The sequence below is a fragment of the Mirounga leonina genome, unplaced genomic scaffold (genome assembly GCF_011800145.1).
Source record: "Mirounga leonina isolate KUSES-001 unplaced genomic scaffold, KU_Mleo_1.0 Mir_53, whole genome shotgun sequence".
Classification (NCBI taxonomy): Eukaryota; Metazoa; Chordata; class Mammalia; order Carnivora; family Phocidae; genus Mirounga; species Mirounga leonina.
In genome coordinates, this window is record NW_023270807.1 from 97728790 (window position 1) to 97755956 (window position 27167).

The 27167-nt window shown below is 35.1% G+C and overlaps 1 protein-coding gene across 5 annotated transcripts in view; it reads left to right on the forward strand.

The window, feature by feature from the left end:
• Nucleotides 1–27167, forward strand: part of STXBP5 (syntaxin binding protein 5) — a 184853-nt gene that overhangs the window by 31611 nt on the left and 126075 nt on the right. For all 5 annotated transcript variants that reach the window (XM_034990955.1, XM_034990958.1, XM_034990959.1 and 2 more), the window contains exons 5-6: nucleotides 22319–22453; nucleotides 24540–24603. In XM_034990955.1, the coding sequence (XP_034846846.1) occupies nucleotides 22319–22453; nucleotides 24540–24603 (199 nt within the window). The remainder of the gene's footprint in view (nucleotides 1–22318; nucleotides 22454–24539; nucleotides 24604–27167) is intronic.

A 27167-nucleotide genomic window follows, 5' to 3' on the forward strand; every position in this document is an offset into this window, starting at 1 on the left:
GTGCTACTGGCTTCTAGTTGATAAAGGCTGGGGATGCTGCCAAGTATGTTGCAATGACAAGGCAGTTAGTTCTCCATAACAAAGAATTTATCTGGTCCAAAATATCAGTAGTGTCAAAGTCAGAAACTCTGGGCTCTAGCACATCAAAATGGTATCATTTGGTCCGTGTAGTGCTGTAGAATTTCTCTTACTCTCTACCACCCACTGGAAGGATTCTGTCAGGACATAGAATTCCAGCAGAAGAATACTTCTGATACCTCATTTGCCAGTGGCCTGTCCATATTTCTCATTGGGACACAGGAATGTAGTAGTATGTGGTCCAAATTCACAAACATACACTATAGGTTATTATCGTATATCTTCATGGAGAAAGGATTAAAGCTCAAGGAGTCCCAGAATAGTCAGGGCCCCATGATTGTCAGGTATGAGGTAAGTCTCCTCAATAGTACCTCTAAGGATGGTCTCCAAGAAATTCTGGTAAAAATGGGTAAGGAATGGTGAGTTAGTCTATAAGGTGCCTATAGTCACAATCTGACAAACAGAAGGCATCTTTGTGTGAAGTACAAAAAAACAGAGCCTTTCTTCTTGGTGAATGCAGCCTCAGAGTCCACCATTCCCCTCCTTGGTTGGGTGCTATTATGCAGGGCACATTCTGCACAATTGTATGCAAGGTCCTAAAAGTTACAACTGAAATAAGCTGATAGAGTTGCCAGTTTTCAGTTTTGTAATAGAGTTTACCCAGCCGATCAGTAGAAACTAGTTGGTCCCATTTGAAGTTCAGCTTCCCCTTGGCCATTATTAAGGTTAACAGTAAAGAAGGAACTGTAGCATGATACTTCTTCCTTGAGTATCTCCTTAGGATGAAATCCTCTAAGCTAGCTACAAACGTATGCCAGCCATTGGACCTAAAATGCTAAGGAATAGGCCTGGTGTCTTGTGGATGAACCTACTTATATTCTCTCAAGACTAAAGTTCAGATTTCTTCAGGTGGCAGGAAGGAGAGAGGTAGCACTTGGGAGGAGCCTTGTTTTCCTCAGCATCTGGCTACATGTGGGAAGAGGGGAGGGCACAGTAGGGGCTTCCTCCAGCTCTAGGAACTGCGCATGGTGGCAAGACATACTCTGCCCCTCAGCCTGAACTCTGTGTCATTCAGGACTGTAATCTACACCCTGATGGAGACCTTCTGTTAGAGCCACTATCCTTAGGCAGGAGAAGGGACAAAATCCTATCATTCCCTGCCACTCCTTCCATATCCCTCATTTGTAGGAATCCATCCCTTTCTTTATATAACTGCTTTACATTCAGTTTTTATATTTGTGTCAGCCAGGATAGTTTGGGTTATGCTATAATCTCAATGACTTAATACAGCAACAGTTTATTTTTCCTTACACTATATGTCCTTTGTGGGTTTGTTCCTTTTCATTATCATTATTCCAGAACCTGGCTGAGGAAACAGCCAGTCTTTACAATATTGTTTGTCACTGTAGTAGGGAGAAAGAGAATATGGTGAAGCATGAGTTGGCTCTTAAAGTTTCTGCCTGGATGTAATACATATCTCTTACACTCTCATTTCATGGGCTACGGGAACAAGTCACGTGGCCATCTGTAATTTCACTCATATAACCAAGAAGCAGAAAAGCGGGAAATCTTGTGAATATTTGTAATGACTATCATGGTGCTTATTATTGTTGACAGAATACAATAACTAATAACCTAGTAGTTTTCTCCTTATTTCACAGTGGGTTTGAGCTAACTTAATAAGTTGAATTACTCCATTTCATTTTTATGCTATTTTCATTTTTACTTCTGAAACTAGGAAAGGTAAGAAAAATACAGAAGTGTTTAAGTAGCTATTTCATTACATTTTGAACAATTGTTAAATAATATAAACTTAAGTTTTATCATAATATTGTCTTATTTTTATAAGTAAATTTTCCTAGTATAGTAGAAATTTATAAATAGAAACTATATGTAGTGATTTAAATTGTATTTTTTCATAATTGGATTTTTTTCTAGTTTTGACTTAAAAATTGTGCTACGATACACAGAACGTAAAATTTTCTATCACAACCATTTTTAAGTGTACAGTTCAGTAGTGTTGAGTACATTCACATCTTATACAACTATATAATATGGATATTTTGATAGAATTTCACTTTTACGGGATTTAAGAAAAAATGTGGAAATTGGAAGTTTTACATCTTGGTTTAACTATATGAAATTGGGCATGTTACTTCACTGTTTTGTGTGTTTGGTTTTCTAATTTGTAGAAAATTTTCCTCTGTGGTACATGTAATCTTTATCATTTATTTTTTCTCATATGTTAAAACAGCTTCCTCTTACCCATTTATTTTTTATTTATTTATTTTTTATTCCCCCTCCTTCATTTTTCCCTTCCTGCTACCTTCTTCTTTTTTTTAACATTTGTTTCAGAGGTACAGGTCTGTGATTCAACAGTCTTACACAATTCACAGCACTCACCATAGCACATACCCTCCCCAATGTCTATCACCCAGCCACCCCATCCCTCCCACTTCCCACCACTCCAGCAACCCTCAGTTTGTTTCCTGAGATTAAGAATTCCTCATATCAGTGAGATCATATGATACATGTCTTTCTCTGATTGACTTATTTCCACTTAGCATAATACCCTCCAGTTCCATCCACGTCATTGCAAATGGCAAGATTTCATTCCTTTTGATGGCTGCATAATATTCCATTGTTATCCCCATTTATTCTATAGGTAATTATAGAATGCTTATTTTGTGCCAGCTTAATGCTAGCTGCTAAGCGTGCATTTGTAAAGAAGACAGACTTGGGCCTTGCCATTAGGATCTTGGTCAAAGTTAAGACAAGCTTAACTTCCCAGATGCCCAATAAAATGACATTTGTTCATCCTAAATAAGTCTGTATCTCAGTTTCTGTAGAATGAATTTAAGTTGGGGAATAACATAAACATAGAAATCTCCTTCTTGGTTAGCAGCCAGCTTGTACTAATTGTCAAGTTTAGTTCTTACTATAATTGATCACTTAGCTTGAGATATGATTTTCTCTAGCTTGAAAATCAATGTACCATAGTGGTTAAGAGTTCAGACTCTGGGCCAAATTGCCTATGTTGAATCTTAGTGCATAGCCCCATCACCTATTAACTATATCAATTTTGTTATCTGTAAAATGGATTATTATCTCATGAAAGCCCTAAGATTCATATTATAAAGTTAATATATATAAAATAAGTAATATGTATAAAGCACTTAGAACAGTGCCTTAGAAATCACCTGTATAAAGGTATTGGATTTACTTAAAGTAATGATTGTAACTTGAAATAGCTGCATTAGGTATACCAGAAGTTTTACTTAGGCAGTCTTTATAGAAACAACTAATTGACATTAGAAAATCATTAGAACCAATGATATTGGCACTACATGGCTTTATACATGTAAAGGAGAGGTCCTTTGGCTTTGGTGGAAAATGGGAATTTGACAAGAAAATTCTGTAGGTAGTTTTTTGTTTTTGTTTTTTATCAGAGTATGTTCCTTTAGCTTTGTAGTTTTTTTTTCTTTAAAGAAAGTTTAATTGGGAGGAATTCATGGATTTATAAGCAACTACAACTATCTGCTAGTCTTTTTTTATCACCTGTTACCATGACTAGTATTCTCAGCCACGTTAAGTTTTTGCATAATAGTTCTTAAGTAAAAATATAAGAGCATTTTAAGACTGAGGACTAAATTGTATACCTGGGCTTTCCTATTTAGAAACTACTATTATCTAATAATTATATCTCTCATTGTTTAATTCTTTGTTGTTCATAATACACTTTCACATAAATGTTATTTAGTTTCTTGGGTCAAGAAAAATTTCCCTAAGTGAAATTTCAAAGAATAGAATTTTTCTGTATAAATATGTTAGACACCTGAATAGCTGAATCTTTAATATTGAAATTAATACATTCTTTTAAGATATATTTTTCTTTTATTCTAACATATCTATTCATTTGATGATAGATGCATGTATTGATTTAGAGAATAAAATAAGCATGCATGCATTCTAAACTAATGGTTAGGAGAATACAATATCATATGGAATACACTAATAATCAGAAAGTTCCTCCTAACAATTATCAATGGTGCATCAATGTCCAAAGTCCTTAAGAAAAAACTGTTTGACAAATGGAGTAATTCATTCAGATACTATGATTGCAGTGGAAAAGTTGGTACTTGTTAAGGTACTTCAGGAAGTGACTGCTGCTGTAGCATCAGATTTTCTTTTTTTTTTCTTTTTCTTTTTTATAGAGAGAGAATGTGGCAGCGTGCAGGAGTGGGGTGGGGGGGAGAGGGAGAAGGAGAGAAGTAGACCCCCCCCCCAAACGCTGAGCACAGAGCCAGATGCTGTGGGGCTAAATCTCATGACACTGAAATTAGGACCTGAGCCAAACCCTAGAGTTGGAGGCTTAACCATCTGAGCCACCCAGGAGCCCCACATCAGATTTTTCTTAGTAGCAAAAGTAAATTATTGTAGAAACAAAAACTAACTTATCCCATTATACTCTTATTAAAATATTACCTAAATATTGTGCTTTGCATATTTATGAGGCTTATAATTTGCTCGGTATGCACATGAACCAGGCATAGCTGTAAAAGAATATCTGGCTAGATACCAGCTCTCAAAAAATCTGTACAGGTCTTCCAAAGATTTTGAATTAATTCACTGCACATATTTAACAAGAAAAAAAATTAATCATAATATTGGAACAAATTAGAGACCTAAGATTACAGTTTTTGTGGTAATTGCATCATATCGGCAAAATATTTTTCTTCAAAAGCAGCTTAATGAAAGTGTACAAGCATTAGAAATGAGAGTGATTTCGTGTGATGAAATTCAGGACTAGAACACAGAAATGGAATGGAACACAGGCTGTTAGGCAGCCTGATAGAACGATATACTCTTCTGGATCTAATTCTAATCCACGAAGAGAATTGTTTTGGAACTGTATGGATGTGATGAGTCACCTTGGTAGTTTTTAGGGAACCCGGTCCTGAGACAAAATTTAAAAAGAAAGAAGAAAACTGTCAGTGTTCAGAGGGAAGATGATTGTGATTTGACGACCTGGAGACTATAAAAGGAAAGATGGTTAGGAAGTGTTGGATAACTTCCTAGAATAAAATTATCCATAATAACAAAGAAATTGGGAGAGGCATCCAAAGAGACTGGTCTGGTTGCACATTGTCCTTATAATGTATTCAGGTATAAAAAGATTATATGGAAGGAGGGGGATACATAATCAAAGGTGAATATAAGAGTAATTTATCTCTCCTAACAGGCACAATGACCTAAGGCATGTGAAAAATAATAAAAACAAAATAATGAATGAAAACTATTTTTTATGTTTAGGGCAAGAAAGCTAGGTAGATTAATGGTAGGTAGAGTTAGGGTATATATTATTCCTCTAACTGTATAATGTAATACTGGCTCAGACAAATTGTGTCTTAGACTGCTAAAAAAGGGTTGGCTCCTGTAACAGTATTGATTGGCCTAGGAGGAATCTATAGAGGGGGAGCAGTGCTTTAAATTTGGAAATGAAAAAAATACATTTTAGAAGGTAAATTACTTTCAGTTCATCAAACATTAAGTGCCTTCTGTGTGCCAGGGATTATACTAGGTATTGAGGATAACAAAGATGAGTAAAATGCTTGAATAGCTTACATCAGAGGCCCAGACATAAAATAACTATGACACAATATGGGTCAATGCCATTTTAGAAGTTTAAGTTAAAAACCCATGACAGAATAACTAATCCAATCTTTAATTTTTTTTTTTTTTTTTTTAAGTATACTGACTTCTTTTAAAGGAAGACAAAAATCAGTCATGAGGAAAATGCAAACTGATACTACAACCAGATATCACTACACATCCGTCAGAATGGCTAAAATACTGTCTTGGATGTGACACAATTGGAACTTCCCATAGTCTGCTGGTGGGAGTGTTGTTAGTCACCTTAGAAAATTTTTTTGTAGTATTCACATATTCCATGAGCCAACGGTTCCACTCCTAAACATAGATGTATGGTAGGCTGAATTTTAAGATGGGTTCCAAGATTTCTGCTCCCTGGTGTCCACACATTACCATACAAATGCTGATCTAGGTGACGGCATTTTGTAGATGTAATTGAGGTCCCAATTAATTGACCTTAGGATAGGGTGATTATTCTCACTAAACCGAACTGAAGCAAGTAAGCTTTTTGGGACTAGACTCTCCCTGGCAAAAGGTTCAGAACCTGAGAGGGATTCAGTGCAAAGGATATTGAGTCCTACAACCACATGAGACTGATTTCTACTAGCAATCTGGAAGAGCTTCTGAGCAGATTCTTCCCAGAGCCTCCAGAAAGGGACACAGGAATGCATCCTGGCTAATGTTTGTATTTCAGCCTTGTGAGACTGAGTAGAGGCTCTGATCACGCAGCGCCTGGACTTCTGACCTGTAGAAACAAAGAATAAATGTTTTTGTGTGTGTGTGGTAATTTGTTAAAACAGCAAAAAAAAAAAAAAATTAATACAGATTTTGGTTCCTAGAAGTGAGATGCTACTGTATCAAATACCTAAGAATGTGGAAATTGCTCTGGAACTGGGCAGTGAATAGAGGTTGAAAAAATTTGAGGAACATGATAGAAATGTCTAAATTTCTTTGGGTAGGCTGTGGGGCTCTAGATTTGGAGACTGCTGCCAGTGAGGACTTAGAAGGAGAGAGGAACATGTTTTTGGAAATGAGGAAGTGGTTCCTTGTTATATAATGGTGGGAAGCATAACAGAAGTGTCCCTTGCATAATGTGTAAGTGATTAACTTGGATATTTAGCTGAGGAAATTTCCAAGGAAAGGGTTGAAAGTGCCACCTGATTTTTTTCTTGCTGCTTTATAATAAAATGCAAGAAGAAAGAAATGAATTGAGGGAAGAATTATTAAAGGAACCAGGACTTGATGACTTAGGAAATTCCTACCCTGATCCAGCTGGTAAAAAGATTGTTTCTTGGTATGGCTTAGAGAAAACCATGGTGTGGCTGGACAGCTTTTTACTAAAAATCTCCTAAAGACCAAAGGTCAAAGTATTCAGCTACACAAAGGCCTCTTACAAGAGATCGTGGGTGTGCTTCACAATCTTTTCAATCAAACCAAAGAACCTCTAGAGTGCTTTAAGATGCACAGTTTGAGGAAATTGTGCAGCAGAATATTGCCAGCCTGAAAGACAGTACAGAATAAAGGAGGCTGCCGCCAGGAGCAGGCTGATCAAAATACCCGCTCCAGGAAAGTACTGTCTGGATGAAAAAGGCAGAGGGTGGAGCTGAGAGCTACAGAGGATTATTCCCAGACCTTGAAACCTAATTAAGAAAAATCCAACATTTGCCCAACTTGATTTCAAAACTGTTAAGGACCATGACTCCTTTTTACCTTCCACTTTCCCCCGTTTTGAACAGGACTTTCCATAACTGTTACCCTGTGTCCCACCATTGAATGCTGGGAGTCTTGGGGGCAGATAATTTGTCTCTTTAGTTTCATAGGTCTACAGATGGGGTGGAATTGTGCCTAAGAGCTATACTTAACGGGTTACAGTCAAGATTCTCATCTACAGCAAATTTAGATGAGATTTGGGATTTTTGAGTTGATGATATTTTAATGAGATTTTGGACTTGATATTGTAATTGGTTGAGGCTTTAGAGATGTTGGGGTCAGGTGAATGTATTTTGCATTTGGGAGGGATGTGAATCTTCAGATGCTTATGGGCAGACTATTAGAGGCAGGATTCTAAGATGGTCCCCAAGGTGTTTCCCCCTGGTATACACACACCTTCTAATTTTTCAATCAATTCTAATCAGGGTGCTGCTGTGAAGGGGTTTTGCAAGTGTAATTGAGATCCCAAATCAGTTGACCTTCATACGTGGAGTATATCTAATTGGTTTTAGGTTGGGATTACCTGACTTAAAATGGCAGCAATTGCATCGAATTGCCCTGTTTGGTTTGGCTCACCTCTGGAACTCAATTTGGTTTAAGTGTCTCCTAAAGTATATGGGTAACTTGAGGAAGATATGGGCTCTAATGAATATCTGAATAATGTTAGGAAGGAGTGGACTGAGAAATGGATGTTAGGTAGGTAAACAACCAGTGTCCACTGTATTTCACTGCTTTCAAAATGAAGTTGATACTCTTAAATACTTAACATTCTCTAAAAGGTCTTATAAGGTATATGACTCTAGTTATTACCATAATTCATTTCACTATGCTTCTCCCTCTCTTTATGCATTCTAAGCTAGCCACCCTGACCTTTCCTTTTTTTAAATGAATGATCCTCTCTCCTACCTATTTGTATGAGCTGATCTCCCTGCTCCGAACACACTTAAGATTCTTGTTCCATGGTTAACTTGTGTTTGTCATTTCTTTTACAGGTTTTTCTGTAAATTCCCTAGTCTGGGTTTTGTGCCTGTTTTGTATTATACCATAGTATGATGCTCTTTCCCTAAAATAGCAGAAACCATGCTTACTGTAATTGCCTTGGTTCCTTGACTGTCTTCTAGATTAGAATGTAAACTGTATATGTTTTCTTTTTTTATTTCCAGCAGCAGTCTCAATGCCTGACATCAGTAAATGCTCAAAAAATTGTGGATTGATTGTTACCTCATTGCCTTTGCAGAAACAGAGGGGAATCTCTTCTGTAGAAGGCATGGTGCTCCACAGACTTTGTGGGTTATCTTGGAGATAGGTTGAGAAGGAAAGTCTTCAAACAGAAAAAAATGAGAGTATTTGCTCCAGGCTAATTCTATATATAATCTTTATTCCTCCCACTAATAGATCCCAAACTAGTTAGGTTGTTTGATTATCCTTGGAGTGCTACTTGATCCTGGGCCCATAGCAAGGCTTTTAAAGTGGTTTTTGTTTTGTTTTGTTTTGTTTTGTTTTTTGTAAAAGTAGTGAGATGGATCACAGACCTGTACCTCTGAAATAAATAATACATTATATATTAAAAAAAAAAAAAAAAGAAGAAGATAGCAGGAGGGGAAGAATGAAGGGGGGGAAATCGGAGGGGGAGATGAACCATGAGAGACTAAGGACTCTGAAAAACAAACTGAGGGTTCTAGAGGGGAGGAGGGTAGGGGGATGGGTTAGCCTGGTGATGGGTATTAAGGAGAGCACGTTCTGCATGGAGCACTGAGTGTTATACGGAAACAATGAATCATGGAACACTACATGAAAAACAAATGATGTAATGTATGGTGATTAACATAACATAATAATAAAAAAAAATTTAAAAAGTGAGATCGGGGGAATAAAGAACTTTGAACAATGGATTTATTTTTACTGAACCAGCATGCCTGGGAGGTACAGCAGAATTCCATCTGCAGTAATTTTGCAGTGATTTTGAAGATGAAGATTTTGTTTTCCTTTTCTTGCTTTACTGTATGAGCAAAAATTTACATAAGTGTTCAATGATATTTTCCATAGCAAGTATCTTTTTCTTAGTAATAATTTTAATAATATTTCTTCTAGGGTTTTACTGTTAAGCATAATATGGGATGTTGGTTTGAGATAGAACTTTTTTTTTCCTCGCAGAGTCGGTTGTCAATTATGTAAGTTAAATTTTAGTTGAATGCCTTTTTAGCATCTTTTTAAAATTATTGTGTGATTTCTTACCTCCCTTTTTTCCTATTGATCTGTGGCATTAATAGATTTCCTAATATTAAGGATTCTTATATGGTTGTGAAAATTTTTGAATAACATTGACAGATTTTATTGTGCGTGTGCACTCATGTGCGTGCGATAGGGAGAGAGGGAGAGAGGGAGAACACAAGCGTGTTTGGAGGGGAGAAGGGGCGGAGGGGAAGGGAGAAGCAGACTCCCCACTGAGCAGGGAGCCTGACACTAGGCTCCATCCCAGGACCCCGGGATCATGACCTGAGCCGAAGGCAGACACTTAACTGACTAAGCCACTCAGGTGTCCCAGGACTTCTACTTTTGTTTGGGAAATTAGAATATAACTTTTTTCCTGGTATTGTCAATTTTGGTATCAGGGCATGCTTCCTTCCTATAATGAATTGAGTATATTTATGGTTAATATTACACTCAATAATATTTATGATTCAGAATATGATCAATTTCATTAAGATCAGAGGCTGTATCTTATTATATTCTTGTGTGCTTATATTCATTTTTATACTCTTCATATCCCCTTTCTCTCTTTTACCATATTTTGGTTAATATGATTTGTCAGAGGTTTGTGTGTTTGTCTTTTAAATGAAGTGGCTTGTGGATTTATTTTATTTTTATCTTTTATTGATATTCAACTTACTGATTTTTATCTCTATTCTTCTACTGTTTTGTTTTTAATCTCTTGATTTAAAGGTAAAACTTATTTATTTTAATTTAAGAATTAAAATACTTTAGGGCATGGCAGTGATAAGATGAAGGCAGAGGATGGAGATTTGAGCCTAAGAATTGTAGGGATTTCTGGTGGTGAAGACAGGAGAAAACAGAACAATGGAGAAGTAGTGATCGAAGGCATAAAGAAAATTTTGTGGTGGGGCGCCTGAGTGGCTCAGTTGTTAAGCGTCTGCCTTCGCCAGGGTCCTGGGATCGAGCCCCGCGTCAGGCTCCCTGCTCCATGGGAAGCCTGCTTCTCCCTCTCCCACTCCCCCTGCTTGTGTTCCCTCTCTCGCTGTCTCTCTCTGTCAAATAAATAAATAAAATCTTTAAAAAAAAAAAAATTTGTGGCGCTAAAATATCTTTAGGTTGAAAGGGCTAATAAATGCTCGAAGAACTCCTGACATAATGGAATTAAAAATACCTTTATAAATTACGTTCTGACAGTGTCAACTGTGAAAGAACTCAGAAAATACGATAATTATCTGAGCTTTCCTTCTCTTCGCCAAATAGTCCTTCTTTCAGACCTTGTTAGAGAGCTGTGAGGTTAATGTGTCTTAGTGTATAAGGATAACTTACTAGAAGGATAGAAAATATGATACTAAAACTTTGAGGAGAAAAAAAGGAAATGAAGAAAATAGAGATCAGGAAAAGAGAAAATTATAGAAAAGAGCTAATCAAGATGGAAAAATAAGTTCAACTATATTAGTAATCAAAATCATTGTAAATATGCTAAATTCACTGACTGAAATTTTGAGATTTCTGACGGGGTTAAAAAACAGCAAAACACAGAGATTAAACTACTTATAAAAGTTATACCGAAAGCATAATTACATAAAGTTTGAAAGTATGTGGAAGGAAAAAAGTACATCTTACAACAAATTTACAGTGTTTCTAGAAATAACACTAGCAAAAATGTGTAAGATCTATGTGGGGAAAATATTAAAACTATTGAAGGAATCAAAGAAGACTTAAGCAAATGGAGAGCTTCATAGAAAGGAATACTCAAGTTTTAAAATGTCACTTCCTTCCTAATTAACCTTATAAACTTAGTACTATCCCACTCAGAATTTTAATAGGTTGTTCATAGGACTTAATAAGCTGATTCTAAAATCCATATGGAAAAAAGAAAGGCCCAGAATAACCAAGATAATTTTGAAACAGAAATGTGAGCTGGTGGGACTTATTTTATTAGATATCAGATATTAGATATCAAAAATGATTATAAAGCTTTTAGAAATTAGCTCATTGGGAGGCCTGCTTCTCCCTCTCACACTCCCCTGCTTGTGTTCCTTCTCTGGCTGTGTCTGTCTCTGTCAAATAAAATCTTAAAAAAAAAAAAAATCTTAAGAAAAATCATTTTAGTTAGTAAGTTTGTATAAATGTACAAATAATGTCATATTTGTGTATATCTCGCTGTATATATTGTGAGATAGATATATATTTAAAGAGAGAGAGAAGCTTTAATAATTAAAAATACATAGGCATAGATTGGAAGATATTTAGAGTATACCTGTCTGTACAATAAAGAACAATCTAATACAAAAATGCAAAAAAAGGTGTAGTTAACAGTTGCTGATAAGACCAGCAACTTTTGGGGACACCTGGGTGGCTCAGTCGTTAAGCGTCTGCCTTCGGCTCAGGTCATGATCCCAGGATCCTGGGATCGAGTCCCACATCGGGCTCCCTGCTCCTTGGGAGCCTGCTTCTCCCTCTGCCTCTGCGCCTCTCTCTCTATCTCTCATGAATAAATAAATAAAATCTTTAAAAAAAAAAAGAAAAGACCAGCAACTTTTGTTTATCATAACATTTGTTATATAAAATACTCTGGCATTTTCATTCCTCCTCAAGGTAAGATCATTAAAAACAGAACTTTAAGAAATCCCCCAAATAACAGGGACAGTTTTTTCAGATGTTGTTATTTCTATATAGTTGATATATACTGCTTTCCTATTTGTTATTCACTGTTTACTTACCAATATTCAGTTGATACTCAGTTTTGTTTTGTTTTTTTTTTTTTTTTTTTTGATAGTCATTGATGATGTTAAGGTCTCATTTCACAAGAAAGGTTAATATGATTTATTTGGACATGTTTTCAAAAGTTCTTAAATGTTTTATAAAAACTGAGATGTAACTAATAAAACAGTAAATCAATACAAATGTAAAATGACCTTCAAAGATCTCTGAAACTTATTTTTCAAAATATTTGTTACCTTGTACTGCTGGGTTACAGATATGACTTTTTTTTTTTTTTAAGTAGCTATGACAGTTTATCAGAAAAGATGTGAGACGACAAATAGAAAGGAAACCCTTTGAACAGATTTATAAATTGCTTTCAGCTGACTCTGCTGTTATTTTTAATACATTTCCATGTTCATTATTGCAAACTTAAGTTTTCTTCTAATAACAGGACAATATCAGGTACAGTTAATTTAAGAAAAATATCAAATACCTTCTTTTTTATTTTCTTGTGTATTCGTTTGGTAAACATTGAGATTCTGGTGCATGCAAAGACTGTGATAAAGTCTCGAGACATAGAAGTTATAACTGGCTAAGGGAGGTGAAATGGCAAATTATAATGCGATGGAAAATGTGATATAATATGTAGTGAAATTTTCTTATGAAATTTTAAAGACTAACCAGCAAAAGGATGTATCACCATGTTTTGAGAATTTAAGGTAAAACATTACAAAAGAGCCCGTGGGATTTAGTGGGAATTTCCTACATTGACAAAGGGCAAAGGGACTTTCCATTATGTTCAGATGGATAGCCATGAAGAAATCTCTCATGCTTAGGGCACTGTATCTAGTTAAACATGGTTAGGTATGTTGTCCAGAGAGGATAATTTTAGAAGGGTAGAAAAGGTCTGCTTCATGAAAGGCCTTTTATATAATTATAAGAAAGTTATATTCTCAACCTTTTTCCAACTTTCAATCTTAAAATGAATAACATTATCTGAACAAGACATATTGCAAGTGGGTATTTTTTGGTCATTGTAGACCATCATATAGATAAGCTACAGATTGGGGCACCTGGGTGGCTCAGTTGGTTAAGCGACTGCCTTCGGCTCAGGTCATGATCCCAGAGTCCTGGGATCGAGTCCCGCATCGGGCTCCCTGCACTGCGGGGAGCCTGCTTCTCCTTCTCCCACTCCCCCTGCTTGTGTTCCCTCTCTCGCTGTGTCTCTCTCTGTCAAATAAATAAATAAAATCTTAAAAAAAAAAAAAAAAGATAAGGTACAGATTGGTGCATTTCTTGGTATGTGAGTAAGGGTTTAGTGCAGGAATAGAAACCAGTGTAGGTATTAAGCACAAGGGAATTCAGTTCAGGAATGTAGCTGTTTACAAAATACTGAGAAGGGTGCTAGAACTATTGAGTTTCAAGAATTACGATTATTGCCATACAGCTGCCTCTCAGCACATGAATCTCAGGAGTAGAACTTGGAATGCTCTTTTTTTTTTTTATGTTGAGTTAACCAACATATAGTACATCATTAGTTTTTTATGTAGTGTTCAATGATTCATTAGTTGCATATAACACCCAGTGCTCATCACCACACATGCCCAACTTAATACCCATCATCTGGCTACCCTATTCCCCTCTCCCTCCCTTCTTTAACCCTCAGTTTGTTTCCTGGAGTCTGGAGTCTCTCATGGTTTGTTTCCCTCTCTGATTTCTTCCCCTTCAGTTTTCCCTCCCTTCCCCTATGGTCCTCTGTGCTATTCGTTATTTTCCACATATGAATGAAACCATATGATAATTGTCTTTCTCTGCTTGACTTATTTCACTTAGCATTATCCCCTCCAGTTCCATTCATGTCGATGCAAATGGTAGGTATTCATCTTTTCTGATGGCTGAGTAATATTCCCTTGTATATACGAACCATATCTTCTTTATTCATTCATCTCTGCTCCTTCCACAATTTAGCTATTGTGGATATTGCTGGTATAAACATTGGGGTACATGTGCCCTTTCCTTTCACTACATCTGCATCTTTAGTGTAAATACCTAGTAGTGCAATTGCTGGGTCATAGGGTAGCTCTATTTTTAACATCTTGAGGAATCTCCATACTGTTTTCCAGAGTGACTGTACCACCTTGCATTCCCACCAACAGTTTAAGAGGGTTCCCTTTCTCCACATCCTTGCCAACATTTGTTGTTTCCTGCCTTATTAATTTTTACCATTCTAACTGGTGTAAGGTGGTATCTCATTGTGGTTTTGATTTGTATTTCCCTGATGGCTAGTGAAGTTGAACATTTTTTCATGTGTCTGTTAGTCATTTGTATGTCTTCTTTGGAGAAGTGTCTGTTCATGTCTTCTGCCCATTTCTTGACTGGATTATTTGTTTTTTGGGTGTTGAGTTTGATAAGTTCTTTATAGATCTTGGATACAAGCCTTTTATCTGTAATGTCATTTACAAATATCTTCTCCCATTCTGTGGGTTGCTTCTTAGTTTTGTTGACTGTTTCCTTTGCTGTGCAGAAGCTTTTATCTTGATGAAGTCCCAAAAGTTAATTTTTGCTTTTGTTTCCCTTGCCTTTGGAGACATGCCTTGAAAGAAGTTGCTGTGGCCGATGTTGAAGAGGTTATTGCTTATGTTCTCCTCTAGGATTTTGATGGATTCCTGTCTCGCATTGAGGTCTTTCATCCATTTTGAGTTTATCTTTGTGTATGGTGTAATAGTATGGTCCAGTTTCATTCTTCTGCTTGTGGCTGTCCAATTTTCCCAGCACCATTTACTGAAGAGACTGTCTTTTTTCCACTGGATATTTTTTCCTGCTTTGTTGAAGATTAGTTGACCATAGAGTTGAGGGTCTATTTCTGGGATCTCTATTCTGTTCCATTGATCTATATGTCTGTTTTTGTGCCAATACCATGCTGTCTTGATGATCACAACTTTGTAGTATAGCTTGAAGTCAGGCATCGTGATGCCCCCAGCTTTGGTGTTCTTTTTCAACATTCCCCTGGCTATCTGGGGTCTTTTCTGGTTCCATACAAATTTTAGGATTGTTTGTTCCTGCTCTGTGAAAAATGCCAATGCTATTTTGATAGGGATGGCACTGAAAATGTAGATTGCTCTGAGCAGCATAGACATTTTAACAATTTTTATTCTTCCAATCCATGAACATGGAATGTTTTTCCATCTCTTTGTCTCTTCCACCATTTCTCTCATAAGTATTCTGTAGTTTCTAGAGTATAGATCCTTTATCTCTTTGGTTAGGTTAATTCCTAGGTATCTTATGGTTTTGGTGCTATTGTAAATGGAATTGATAAATTTAAGTAGTTTATGTAAAAAAAAAGAACTTGGAATGTTGTGTCAGGTCCCCACTGCTGTCATAACTAGCTCTTGCCACTCAGGTTTCCTTGAATGCCCTTGTCAGCAGAAACAGCACCAGAAAGATGGTCTGTGCCTCCTTTTGCCTGCAAATCTCAAGCACATGCAGTTGATAAAAACTTAATCTCATCTGGAACTTTAGCTATGGGACAATCTGGGAGATAGAAGTTTTAGCTTTCTAGTATCTGTAGAACAGGAAGGCATAGAGAAGAATATGGAAGAGGATACTGAGTACTAGTTGACCAGATCCAGCACACTATAACTCTGCACCCTTTTCCCAGATATACATACCACAGTGTCACTAAAAATTTAGGAAGCATTATGGTAGACGATAGGAAGCCATTAGGGTCTTCCAAGTAAGATATGATTTCTCTTGGCTTTGAAAAGATAACTCTGGGGGCAGCGAGGAATTGATTTGACAGTCAGTAATAATGGTTTAAATTAGTCCTAAGCCATGAAGATAGAGAGGGAGTAAGTCAGGAATATCTGATTGTTTTGTTAAATAACATAATAAGTTCTCACATTTTATGTAGTCTATTTGTTCATTTAATGAATTAAGTACTTATTAGGTAAAAGATGGTATGGTATTTGCTGAGAATATAAAAGTGATGGCATATTTCCTGTCATGTTGGGCTGATTTAATGGTGATAACAGGCATATAGATGAACTTATTGGTTCAAAAATCCTTATGGATTAAATACACATGTGTATTTATGCCCTTGTTTATGGATGATTAATTTCAACATTACTTAGACTGTATGTGTTCTTGTGTTAAAATAGGTAATAATTAAATCTTCCAAATTCGGTGCTTGTTGACTATATAGTACTTGACAAACTGCTGCTAAAGCTAAATAGTGAATAGGAGATATATATCACTTCTTAACATGTAGTATGTTGCATTTTTTAAGTCCCTTAAGCAAATACAGAAATTGTGTTCCTAGTAACAACTTTGTGTAGAATGAGTATATCGATTTTTAAGTCCTGTAGAGGAAACTAGAATACAACTCCATTTAGTGACAATCTGGGGGAATTCAACTTGATTATCTATGTATTTCTAATACATTTGATTCAGTCACACACTTTTTTTGGGGGGCTCCTTATTATTCATTTTAAAGTACCTTTTCAGGCTCAATTTAATATACCATTCTTATAATACCTGATCTTACTAGTGTTTACTGAGTTTTAATGTCTTTCATGTGAATCTCAATATGTTATTTTAATTATTTTCATTATAACATTACACTTTAATATGTCAGCACATAAACTTAAATTAACTTGGTGTCCTGGTATCAGTAAAAACCAAAGTCACTATCATTTACTGTGATCTATATTACCTTAAAATAAAAATCTTTATAATAAAAGTGTATGAAGAACAAGAGTCATGAGTTTCAACCAAAGGTAATGTTTGAGCTTCATGATAAATGCACTGGTGGCATTCTTAAAATTTTCCTGGGGTCTTTTTAATTTAATTCTAAGAAATAAAAGAATTTGTTTTTCCTATATGCTTTTATAACTTTTCAAATAAAAAGATTTTGGTGGATGGATTATATTAAATAACAGGTCAGTTATCTATTGCTGCATATCCAAATATCCCCAAACTTGAAAGGCTAAAATAACAGCCATTTTGTTTGGTCACCGTTCTGTGGGTCAGCACTTGGGTTGAGCTCAGCAGAAGTAGTCTGTCCCTGTAGTCACTTACGCAACCGTAGTTACCTGGCTGCTCAACTGGATTGGATGATCTAGCTTGCCTTATGTGTCTGTTGGTTGGTGCTGGCTGTGGGCTGGGCCAGAGTATCCCAACAGGTTTGTCTGAGCTTCATCACATGGCACCTGGGTTCTAAAAGCATAAGAAAGAGGGCAGGCCCCAATGTGCAAGTGCTTTTCATATCTTCGCTTGTGGCAGGGCTGCTAATGTCTCAGTGGCTAGTACAAGTCACAAGATCCTAGAATCAGTGTTGGGAGAGACTATACAAGGGGGAGGATACAGGGAGGGAGAGGAGACCTCTTGGGGGACATTTCTGTAGTAGTATAGTGATATTTACTTTGCTGAAACTTTCTGTTTTCAATGTTTCTTTGCACATCTGTTAATCTAAACTCTTTAAATTTGAAATCTCTTTGTCCCATGGCTATTTAGTGCCATTTGTTTCATGACTGCTTTTACTGAAAAATACTAGCTTTCTATCATGGATCACTTTCTTAGAATAATTGACAACACATCTCTCTTTCTCTACACACACATGCACACATGCACACATATACATATATATACATGTGTATATATGTATAGTTTTAAGTGCTCCATTCAGTGTGACTCCTTTTAAATAATATAATTTCTTCATCAGTTTATTACTTCAAAGCCTGTGCAGTTATGCTTTAACTATTCTTTAAACTTTCAACAAAGAAAGCTAAGATTTTTGTTTTATTATTTTTTTAAAGATTTTATTTATTTGAGAGAGAGAGAGCATGCAAACATGAGTTAGGGAGTACAGAGGGACAAGCAGACTCCCAGCTGAGGAGGGAGCCCAACATGGGGCTCCATCCCAGGACCCTGAGATCATGACCTGAGCGAAGGCAGACGCTTAACCGACTGAGCCACCCAGGCACCCAGATTTTTATTTTATTAAACAAGGAAATATAGTCATTTTGTATAACAAATATTGAAAGAACCCATTAAATATAAGTCCAGTTTGTCTCAACAACCAGTTTTATATTTTGGTGACTGATTAAATTGCCCACAAATTTATGATCTTGCAGTTCTTAGCAGGTCATGTTGATTGAGTTGCTTTTCTAGTAGTATGTTTTGGGGGACCACATTTTCTTACTGGCCTTTTCCTAAATCACTGGCATGGTATTTTATTTGGTTGCAATACGGAATTTTAGTTTTCTCACTATTCCTATTCTCATTTGTTCAGAGCCATTAAAATTTGCTAATTAAGAAATTCTTAATTGTAATAAAAACCATGTGACTCCCCCCTCCTCAACTGAATCAAATAATGAGGATAGATATGGAGCAGACTAATTTTTAAATATGGTGCATTGTACTAATACACTCCTGTTATTTCTATACAAGACTCATTCTAGGGACCATCTTAAAGTTTTGGTGATGGGTAATTTTAATTAAGTTCCTTCTTAAAATGTTAAGTAGTAGTTTGTTTTCACTTCCAAAAAACAAAGATGCTTAAAATTTTTCAGCAATATAGGTTGGTTTTATAATTGAGAAAAAACTTATGATGGCAGCTAATATTGAAAAAGTGAATCCAGCGAGAAGTTCCAGATTTTTTGCTGAACATTGAAGAATTTATTCTTACTTTGTTTCTTTAAATATTTGAGAAACAGCTGCAGTATGCTGTTGGACTGGGAATAGAAAATATTTTATGAATATATCCAGAATCTCTGCCGTTAAGGAGATAAGTTTAAGTTTTTGAAGCATATTATGTAAATAATTTTGTTAGTATTAAAATCAAAGATGGGCTATGTAATTGTGTTAAACAAGTCAGTAACTACTGCTTTGTAGAGTGAAGAATAAAGGAGAATTGCAGAGTAGTGGAACAGATCTGGAAGTTGGATATTTCTGGTTTTTTAAATCTGGTTATTATTTTGGCTTATTTATGTTGAAATTATTTTTGAATTTTCAAGACGTTTTGCTCCATTCATGTTTTAGTTTACAACACATTTCGAATGAAATGGCTGTTTTTAGGTTTATTACATTGTTCATTTTATACCTGGCTTGTTGTTGCTACTTTTATATACTTCAGATAATTAAAATTTGCCTGGAACTTTTAGTTAGTAGACTATCACTTAATAACAATTAGCTAACATTTATTGAACACTTATCTGTTTCAGGCCCCATTTTAAGCATCTACCAGGCTTTGTCTTATTTGATCCTCCGGGGAACACTGTCAGGTAGATGTCCTTTACTGCTTAGAAACTGAGGCTCTGAGAGATTGAGTGGTTTGCCTAAATTCTCATGCTAACAAGCAAACAGAGCTGGAAATTAAAAACAGGCAGTCTAATTCCAGAGCTTATGCCTGTGTATAATCAGAATCACGATCTATTTTCATAATCGCTAAGTCCACAAATCTCTGAAAACAAAAAATTTTAAAACAGCTTTATTTAGGGTATAATTAACATACAATAAGCTGCACATATTTAAAGTGTCACTTTGATAAATTTTGACACATATATACACCCATGAAACTGTCATCATAATCAAGGTAACAAACATACAAATCACCCCAAAGTGTTTCCTTGGGGTCATCCCTCCCCTCTTCTGTTTCTAGCCTCCATCTCCACAATCTCCAGGTAACCATTGATCTGCTTTCTGTTACAATAGATTCGTTTGCATTTCCTATTGCATATAAGTTGTATATAAATGGAATCATACAATATGTATTTTTGTCTCGCTTCTTTCCCTCATGGTAAGGATTTTGAGATTCATCAACGTTGTTGCACGTATTAGTAGTTTATTCCTTTTTACTACTGAATAGCATTTTGTTATAGGTACGTAACAATTTGTTCATCCATTTACCTGTTGATGGACATTTGGACATTTGGATTGTTTCCAGTTTTTGGCTATTATCAGACTGCTATGGATCATCTGTGTATAAGTCTTGTATAGACCTATGTTTTTCTTTTTCTTGGGTAAATGCCTAAGAATGGAATGGGTCCATCACAGTAGTTGTATGTTTAACTTTTTAAGAAACTGCCAGTGACTATAGGTAATAAATAATACTGTATTGTATATTTGAAAGTTGCTAGGAGAGTAGAAGATCTTAAAAGTTCTCATCACAGGAAAAAAATATTTCTAACTATATGTGTGGTGATGGATATTTCAACTAGACTTATTGTGATCATATTGCAATATATACACATATATTGAATCATTATGGTGTACATTTGAAATTAATATAATATTACATGAAAATTATATCTCAATTAGAAAAAAGACTGCCAGAATTATACCTTAAAATATATAATGCGTTTATGAGATACTCCCACTTTAGGTGATATACAGAATTTGCATTATGTACTTTTTAAAATTTGGAAAATTCAGAATTCTGAAACCTATATGCCCTAGAGTTTTCAGAAAGGTACTGTGGACTTACTGCTGTGTGAAGTAATAGGGTACTATAAAATGTTTTTTTGATGCAGTAGACATTTCTGTGCTTTAGTTAAGTTTATATAAATCCCTTAGAAAGATGACCTGTTATTATATAAAACCCTCAACAAAAAATACAGATGATGAACCTTAAGTAATTATCTAAATGAACATTCCCTTGAGGAAGTAGACCATGAGTTGCATGTACACTTATTTTTTCTAAGTATTTTCATCTTGAAAATTTTCTGTATGTATATTGTGGTAATGGGAATAACAATATTGTGTGTGCTATATCTTGCCTAAAACCTAGTGTCCCTGTTGACAGTCTAGCACTGATTATCATTGTGTATTATTTGAAGTACTATTCTATGGAAATTTTTTTATTATTATTATGTTATGTTAATCACCATACATTACATCATTAGTTTTTGATGTAGTGTTCCATGATTCATTGTTTGCATATAACACCCAGTGCTCCATGGAAATTTTAAATAGAATATTTGAGAGACACGATAGGTAGTCTGAAAAAAAGACCATTATATGATTTCATAACATACTAATTTTTTTTACTAAAAATAAGTGCTACAAAAAGGACAAGATGGACAAGATAATGTCCATTCTTGATCATGAAGTCAAATGAGCTATTAATAGAAAGTGTTTGAAATTGTTGGAATGATAATAAAGTTTAATACATGCATGTAAATTATAATTTGTTAGTGAAGGCCTATCATATCATCATGACATAGGAAGAGATAGTTGTCTAAGCCTCAGTGTGGAGGATCTCTGCCCTCCATGAGGCTTACAAGTTAGTGAGGAAGGTAGACCCTACCTCTCTTAAAAGTCTAGACTAACAAAGATACGAAGTATTGGGATATCAATTTGAATAAAGGTGGTATTTGAACTGAAACTTGAAAAGAAGAAAAACATGAACCGGCGGAGCATTTTGAGGAAGGAATAGTAAGCACAGGTGATGAGATGGATTAGTGTTTTAATAACTCCTAAGAAATATAATAGTACCTTGGGGTCATGTGGGTATTAGACTTACAGTTTGTGGCTTAATGGTTAAATTTGTGATGTGCCTTGTGATGTGATGAGCACTGGGTGTTATATGTAACTGATGAATCATTGAACACTACATATAAAACTAATGATGTACTGTATGTTGGCTAATTGAATTTACATTAAAAAAATGAAAAAAAAAATTGTGATGTGCCTAAAGTAGCACAGTGACTGACATAGATTTGAAACACTGACTTTAAAGCTCATCTTTCTGTCAAGCCATGCTGTCTATTTACTGTAAGGTCTTATGTTTGACATATAAGTTGAATTTGCATATTAAATATTAATCACAATGAGTAGGTAAATCTGGTTGTATGTCATTTTTGCTTTCCTAAATTATATATCATGATTAACCCTCAAATGCAATTAATAAAATTTACAGACATTTTTCTAATTGCCTTTTTGGCTATATTTTCTCTTTCAGGGTTACATTTTGCCATCTGCCTTTCCAGAGTAAGTGGCTCTATGTGGGCACTGAGCGAGGTAATATACATATTGTCAATGTGGAGTCCTTCACACTCTCAGGCTACGTCATTATGTGGAATAAAGCCATTGAACTGTGAGTTTGAGCACGTATTCCATACCATATATGATATCTTTATATAATAGCTAATCAGTAAATCTATGTGGAATTAAATATGTCAGACATTCTTGATATTAAACACAGTTTATTAGCCTTTTCTAAATATTATTAGCAGTTTGTAAGTTTAAAGCCTTTATAGATAGATGAACATATGCATATATGACATGTGTATGTATATACAGACTATAGCACAAGTTTATTTTATTTTATTTTAAAGATTTTTTATTTATTTATTTGAGAGAGAGAATGAGAGACAGCACAAGAGGGAAGAGGGTCAGAGGGAGAAGCAGACCCCCTGCTGAGCAGGGAGCCCAATGCGGGACTCGATCCCGGGACTCCAGGATCATGACCCGAGCTGAAGGCAGTCGCTTAACCAACTGAGCCACCCAGGCGCCCCCAGACTATAGCACAAGTTTAATGAAAAAATTCTTAGGTGATAAACACTCCACTTTTTTTTTTTTCTGCGTACTTTTAACTTCTAGTTATTTTTCTTTCAAATGCTGCTCATGCCCCACTAATGGGTTGCCACCAATGTTTAGAAAACATTGATCTAAATCACTACTTGATATGTTTTAATCAACAAATATAATGTAAATGTTTGCAAGGTAACATTACAGAATTTGACAGTAATTTTCCCTAATTTTGATATAATGATTGTTTTCCTTTAGCAACAACAAGAACAGGGTTGAGCTGTAAGGCCCTAAGGATCCTTAGCACTAACTTTGCACTCTGTTAGAATCTTATCTTTTATATCTTATCTCAAGTTTTTCCTTATATTATTTAGACATAAAAATCAAAATTTAAGGATATTGGCAAGATTCATTTTCAGTGTTTTTTAAACAAATAGTTCCACAGAATTTGACATTAAAGGTAAATTTGTAGCATTTCTCTCTTTTTTTTTTTTAAAGATTTTATTTATTTATTTGACAGAGAGAGACACAGCGAGAGAGGGAACACAAGCAGGGGGAGTGGGAGAGGGAGAAGCAGGCTCCACGCAGAGCAGGGAGCCCGATGCGGGGCTCAATCCCAGGACCCCGGGATCATGACCTGAGCCGAAGACAGACGCTTAACCGATTGAGCCACCCAGGCGCCCTGTAGCATTTCTCTTAAGTAATGTCTTGGTGCACCTGTTATATAGTGTATTAAGCCTCGTTTTCCTTCCTATGGCAGGGATGTTATCATATCTCAGTCCCTTGGTACAAGGTGTGGGTTTTTGCTGTCTGTTCTGTGAGTTGATCACAACATCTAGTGGGTAGGCCTAGTGCAGATGTCTGTACGGTTTCACAAAGGTCTCTCATGAAGTGGACTGGTGTCTCAGCCCTCGGAATTTATGAATAGAGAGGTGCTTATTCCTACAGTATGGGCATAAGTTCAGCTCCATTCTTAGCTACTGTATGACTTTTTTTTTCCTCTGACCAAGTACAGTGGCATTACTTTTGTTCACTTTTTAAAAAACATAATAGAATTTTTCCTATTTTTCATGTGAACTATGAAACTGGATGAGATGCTCCAGTTGGAGGCTAGAGTTGAGTAAAATAAGATAGTAATATTTTAGATGATGCTTTATTTAAAAATATTAATTCTGAGAATTATACGATGAGAATAGGTTTTTTTTTTTTTTGTGCTAAAATACTAAATTGAAGATTCTTTCCTATATAGAAAGTATACTTAATAAATTTTGCTGACTTGTATTGGTGTCACTCTTTTTCTTCCAATTCCTATTTTTTTTTAATTTAAATTCCAGTTAGGTAACATACAGTGTAATATTAGTTTCAGGGGTACAATATGGTGTTTCAACACTTCCATACAACACCCAGTGCTCATTACAAATGCACTCCTTAATCCTCATCATCTATTTAACCCATCCATCCCCACCCGTATTTTTCTTCTGAGTCCTATCTTGATCCATATTAAGAACTCTACATCTCTTATTGATCACTTACTGAATTGTTTTCCTCCTTTATAAATGTATCTTTATTTTCCATTCATTGATTTCACTGTGATGAATATATAGTTGTATTGAAATTTTTAATTAAGAAAAAATCTTACTATTCTATTTTAGGTCATCTAAATCTCACCCAGGACCAGTTGTCCATATAAGTGATAACCCAATGGATGAAGGAAAGGTAGAATTTTTTCTAAAAATACATATTTATTAAATGCATGGATTTTGGTATTTTTTAAAAATATGCAAACTGTTCCAGTACCACATACATTTACCTTGCAAAATTGAGATTTCTAACAAAGGTTGTACATCAAAGGCGCATACTGGTTTATTTATATATTATGAAGAACAAGTGGAAGAATTAGAATCATTTACAGTTTTAAAGAACAAAAAACCCTAAGACAAAATTTAATAAGTACTAGTAAAAGTTATTAATTTATTTTTGGCTTATTAAGATTTTCTGGTAATCCTGGCAAAAACTGTTTTTTTTTGGTTTTCAATTATTTTTAACAATTATACAATTTTTGTAGCATTTATCACATAATGCCTTATGTTAGAGTTGTCTGTATCTCATCTCCCTTAAATTTTTCTTCATAGATAACTTAGATTAATAATGTAGAGATTTTTTAAAATAGTTCTTCATTTTTTTATATTCAAACCCAGTTTCATAAAGTCAGTATCTAATTGTTGTTTAGATTTGTTAATACATTTAAAAATAAATAAAATTTCTTTTTCCATGAATCTCTTTCCTAATTCAGTCTCTTAAGTAGTTCTATTTAATGATATTTTTCTACTTACAGAATTTTATGATATTAGCCTACATAAACACCAGGATGTTTATCACTATCAGAAGTCAGTGAAATGAAATTTCTAGGTTTTGTGAAGGTTTTTTCTTCCCTCAATTGGTGGAAATGGTCTAGCCTTTATGTTGAGTTAACACTGTTCTCTTATTTGCCACTAGGAAAACAAAAAAGGATAGCTATACTGTTTGGCGTTAGCTTATAATCATACAGATGTATGTTTTGAGAGAAACTTTACGCTAAGCAAGTTATAGTAACCTGTACCTTCACTTTATTTTCTTTGCTACAAGGTACTTGTCTAGAAGCCAAGACTTTAGGTGGGAGGCATGGCAAGAGAATTAAAAACTTCCCTCTCTTCTACCTGGATTCAGTCTCTAAATCATCTCAATCCTTTCTTTGCAGTGTCTCTTTTCTATTGTCTCATTATGACCACTAAAGTTCAAGGCATTCCAAGCCATTCATGAGCCATTTCCACATCAATCTTCCTAGAATGCTGTTTTAATATTATTGCTCTTACGTTAAAAAGCTTTCAGTGGTTCTGCAGTAGGTAACAAAATAAAGCTTCTTTAAAACATAGCCCTAGGTTTCATTGTCTTTCAGAACATCTTTACCTGAATGCTATGCTGAAGTAAATAGTTATTTCCAAATGTGAGCTGCTTATTAATGCCTCCATGCCTCCTTTATGTGAGTCCCTCCCTTTGGAATGCTTTCCCACTATTCTCTCTCTTCAGCTGAATACCTACCCACATTTGAGGTTTAGATTAAATGTATATCTTTCATGATATCTTGCTGATAATCCTGACTAAAAATGCTTTCTGTCACTTCCAAATTCATTAGTACCTTAGTTGTACAAGTTTTACAATATTTGTCACATATTGCCATGTATTAGAAATATGTGCATATCTCACCTCCCCGGAACTTGAAAGACCCTTTGAGCATAGAGATAATACTTATGAAGCTTTATGTTTCCCATAGTACCCAACATATAAATAGTAATGCCTCTATGTATACTTGATTTATTGTATAAATAAATTGTATATAACTGCTTATTATCATCCTCATTTTTTTGAAACCTGGCATTATATTATTCTCCTTACTTTCCAGAGTTAATCTTGCTCAAACATTTTTGAAATACTAAGGTACTAGAATAGATTATATTGTCTAACCTTTGATTTCTAATAGAAAAATCCACTTTATATCAGTGACTCTCTACAGTTTCCAAAGATCTTTGTGACATTGTGATGCTAAAGAAAGGTATAAAGTGGCAGGGCAGGTTCCTCCAAAGCTAACCTATGGTAGATGTTACCACATTAAGCAAAGGTCTTAGCTAGGGAAGGTTAGGTATTAGTGTAAAATTACTTATGATGGTAACAGAAATAATTACCACTTACTGAATTCTGCTTTGTTTGGGCACCGTGCTTTCTACTTTTATGCACTATTTTATTTGATCATCTTAACAATTTTTAAGTTAGTTATCTTCCCTAATTTACAGATGATGAAGCAGAGACTTAGTGCGACTATGTGTTCCAGAGGTACAAAGTTAGATATTGGTGGAGCTGGGATTTTGAATACTGATTGCTCTGATTTCATCCCCAGAGTTACTGATGTTGTAGAGAGTTATATTCATATTCAGCATACCCACTAATGCTTTTTATGAAAGAAAAAAGGAAACTAGTCAACAGAATATAAATTAACATCTCTGAGTTATGAAAGAGCCTAATAAGAATAAACGTTGAAAGAATTTCCCAAGTTTAAATACCATGTCTTTAAGTTAGCTCTTCAGTTTTTTAATATTTAGGAGATTATGTGGATTAAAGCCTAACCTGTTGGCATAGATTTCTAACATTCTTAGGATGTTAGAGCTGGCTAAGGGGTTAAAGCTTACTCTAACCTTCTTATGTTATTAACATCTGGATGGGTAAAATTATTTCCTTAATGTTACATG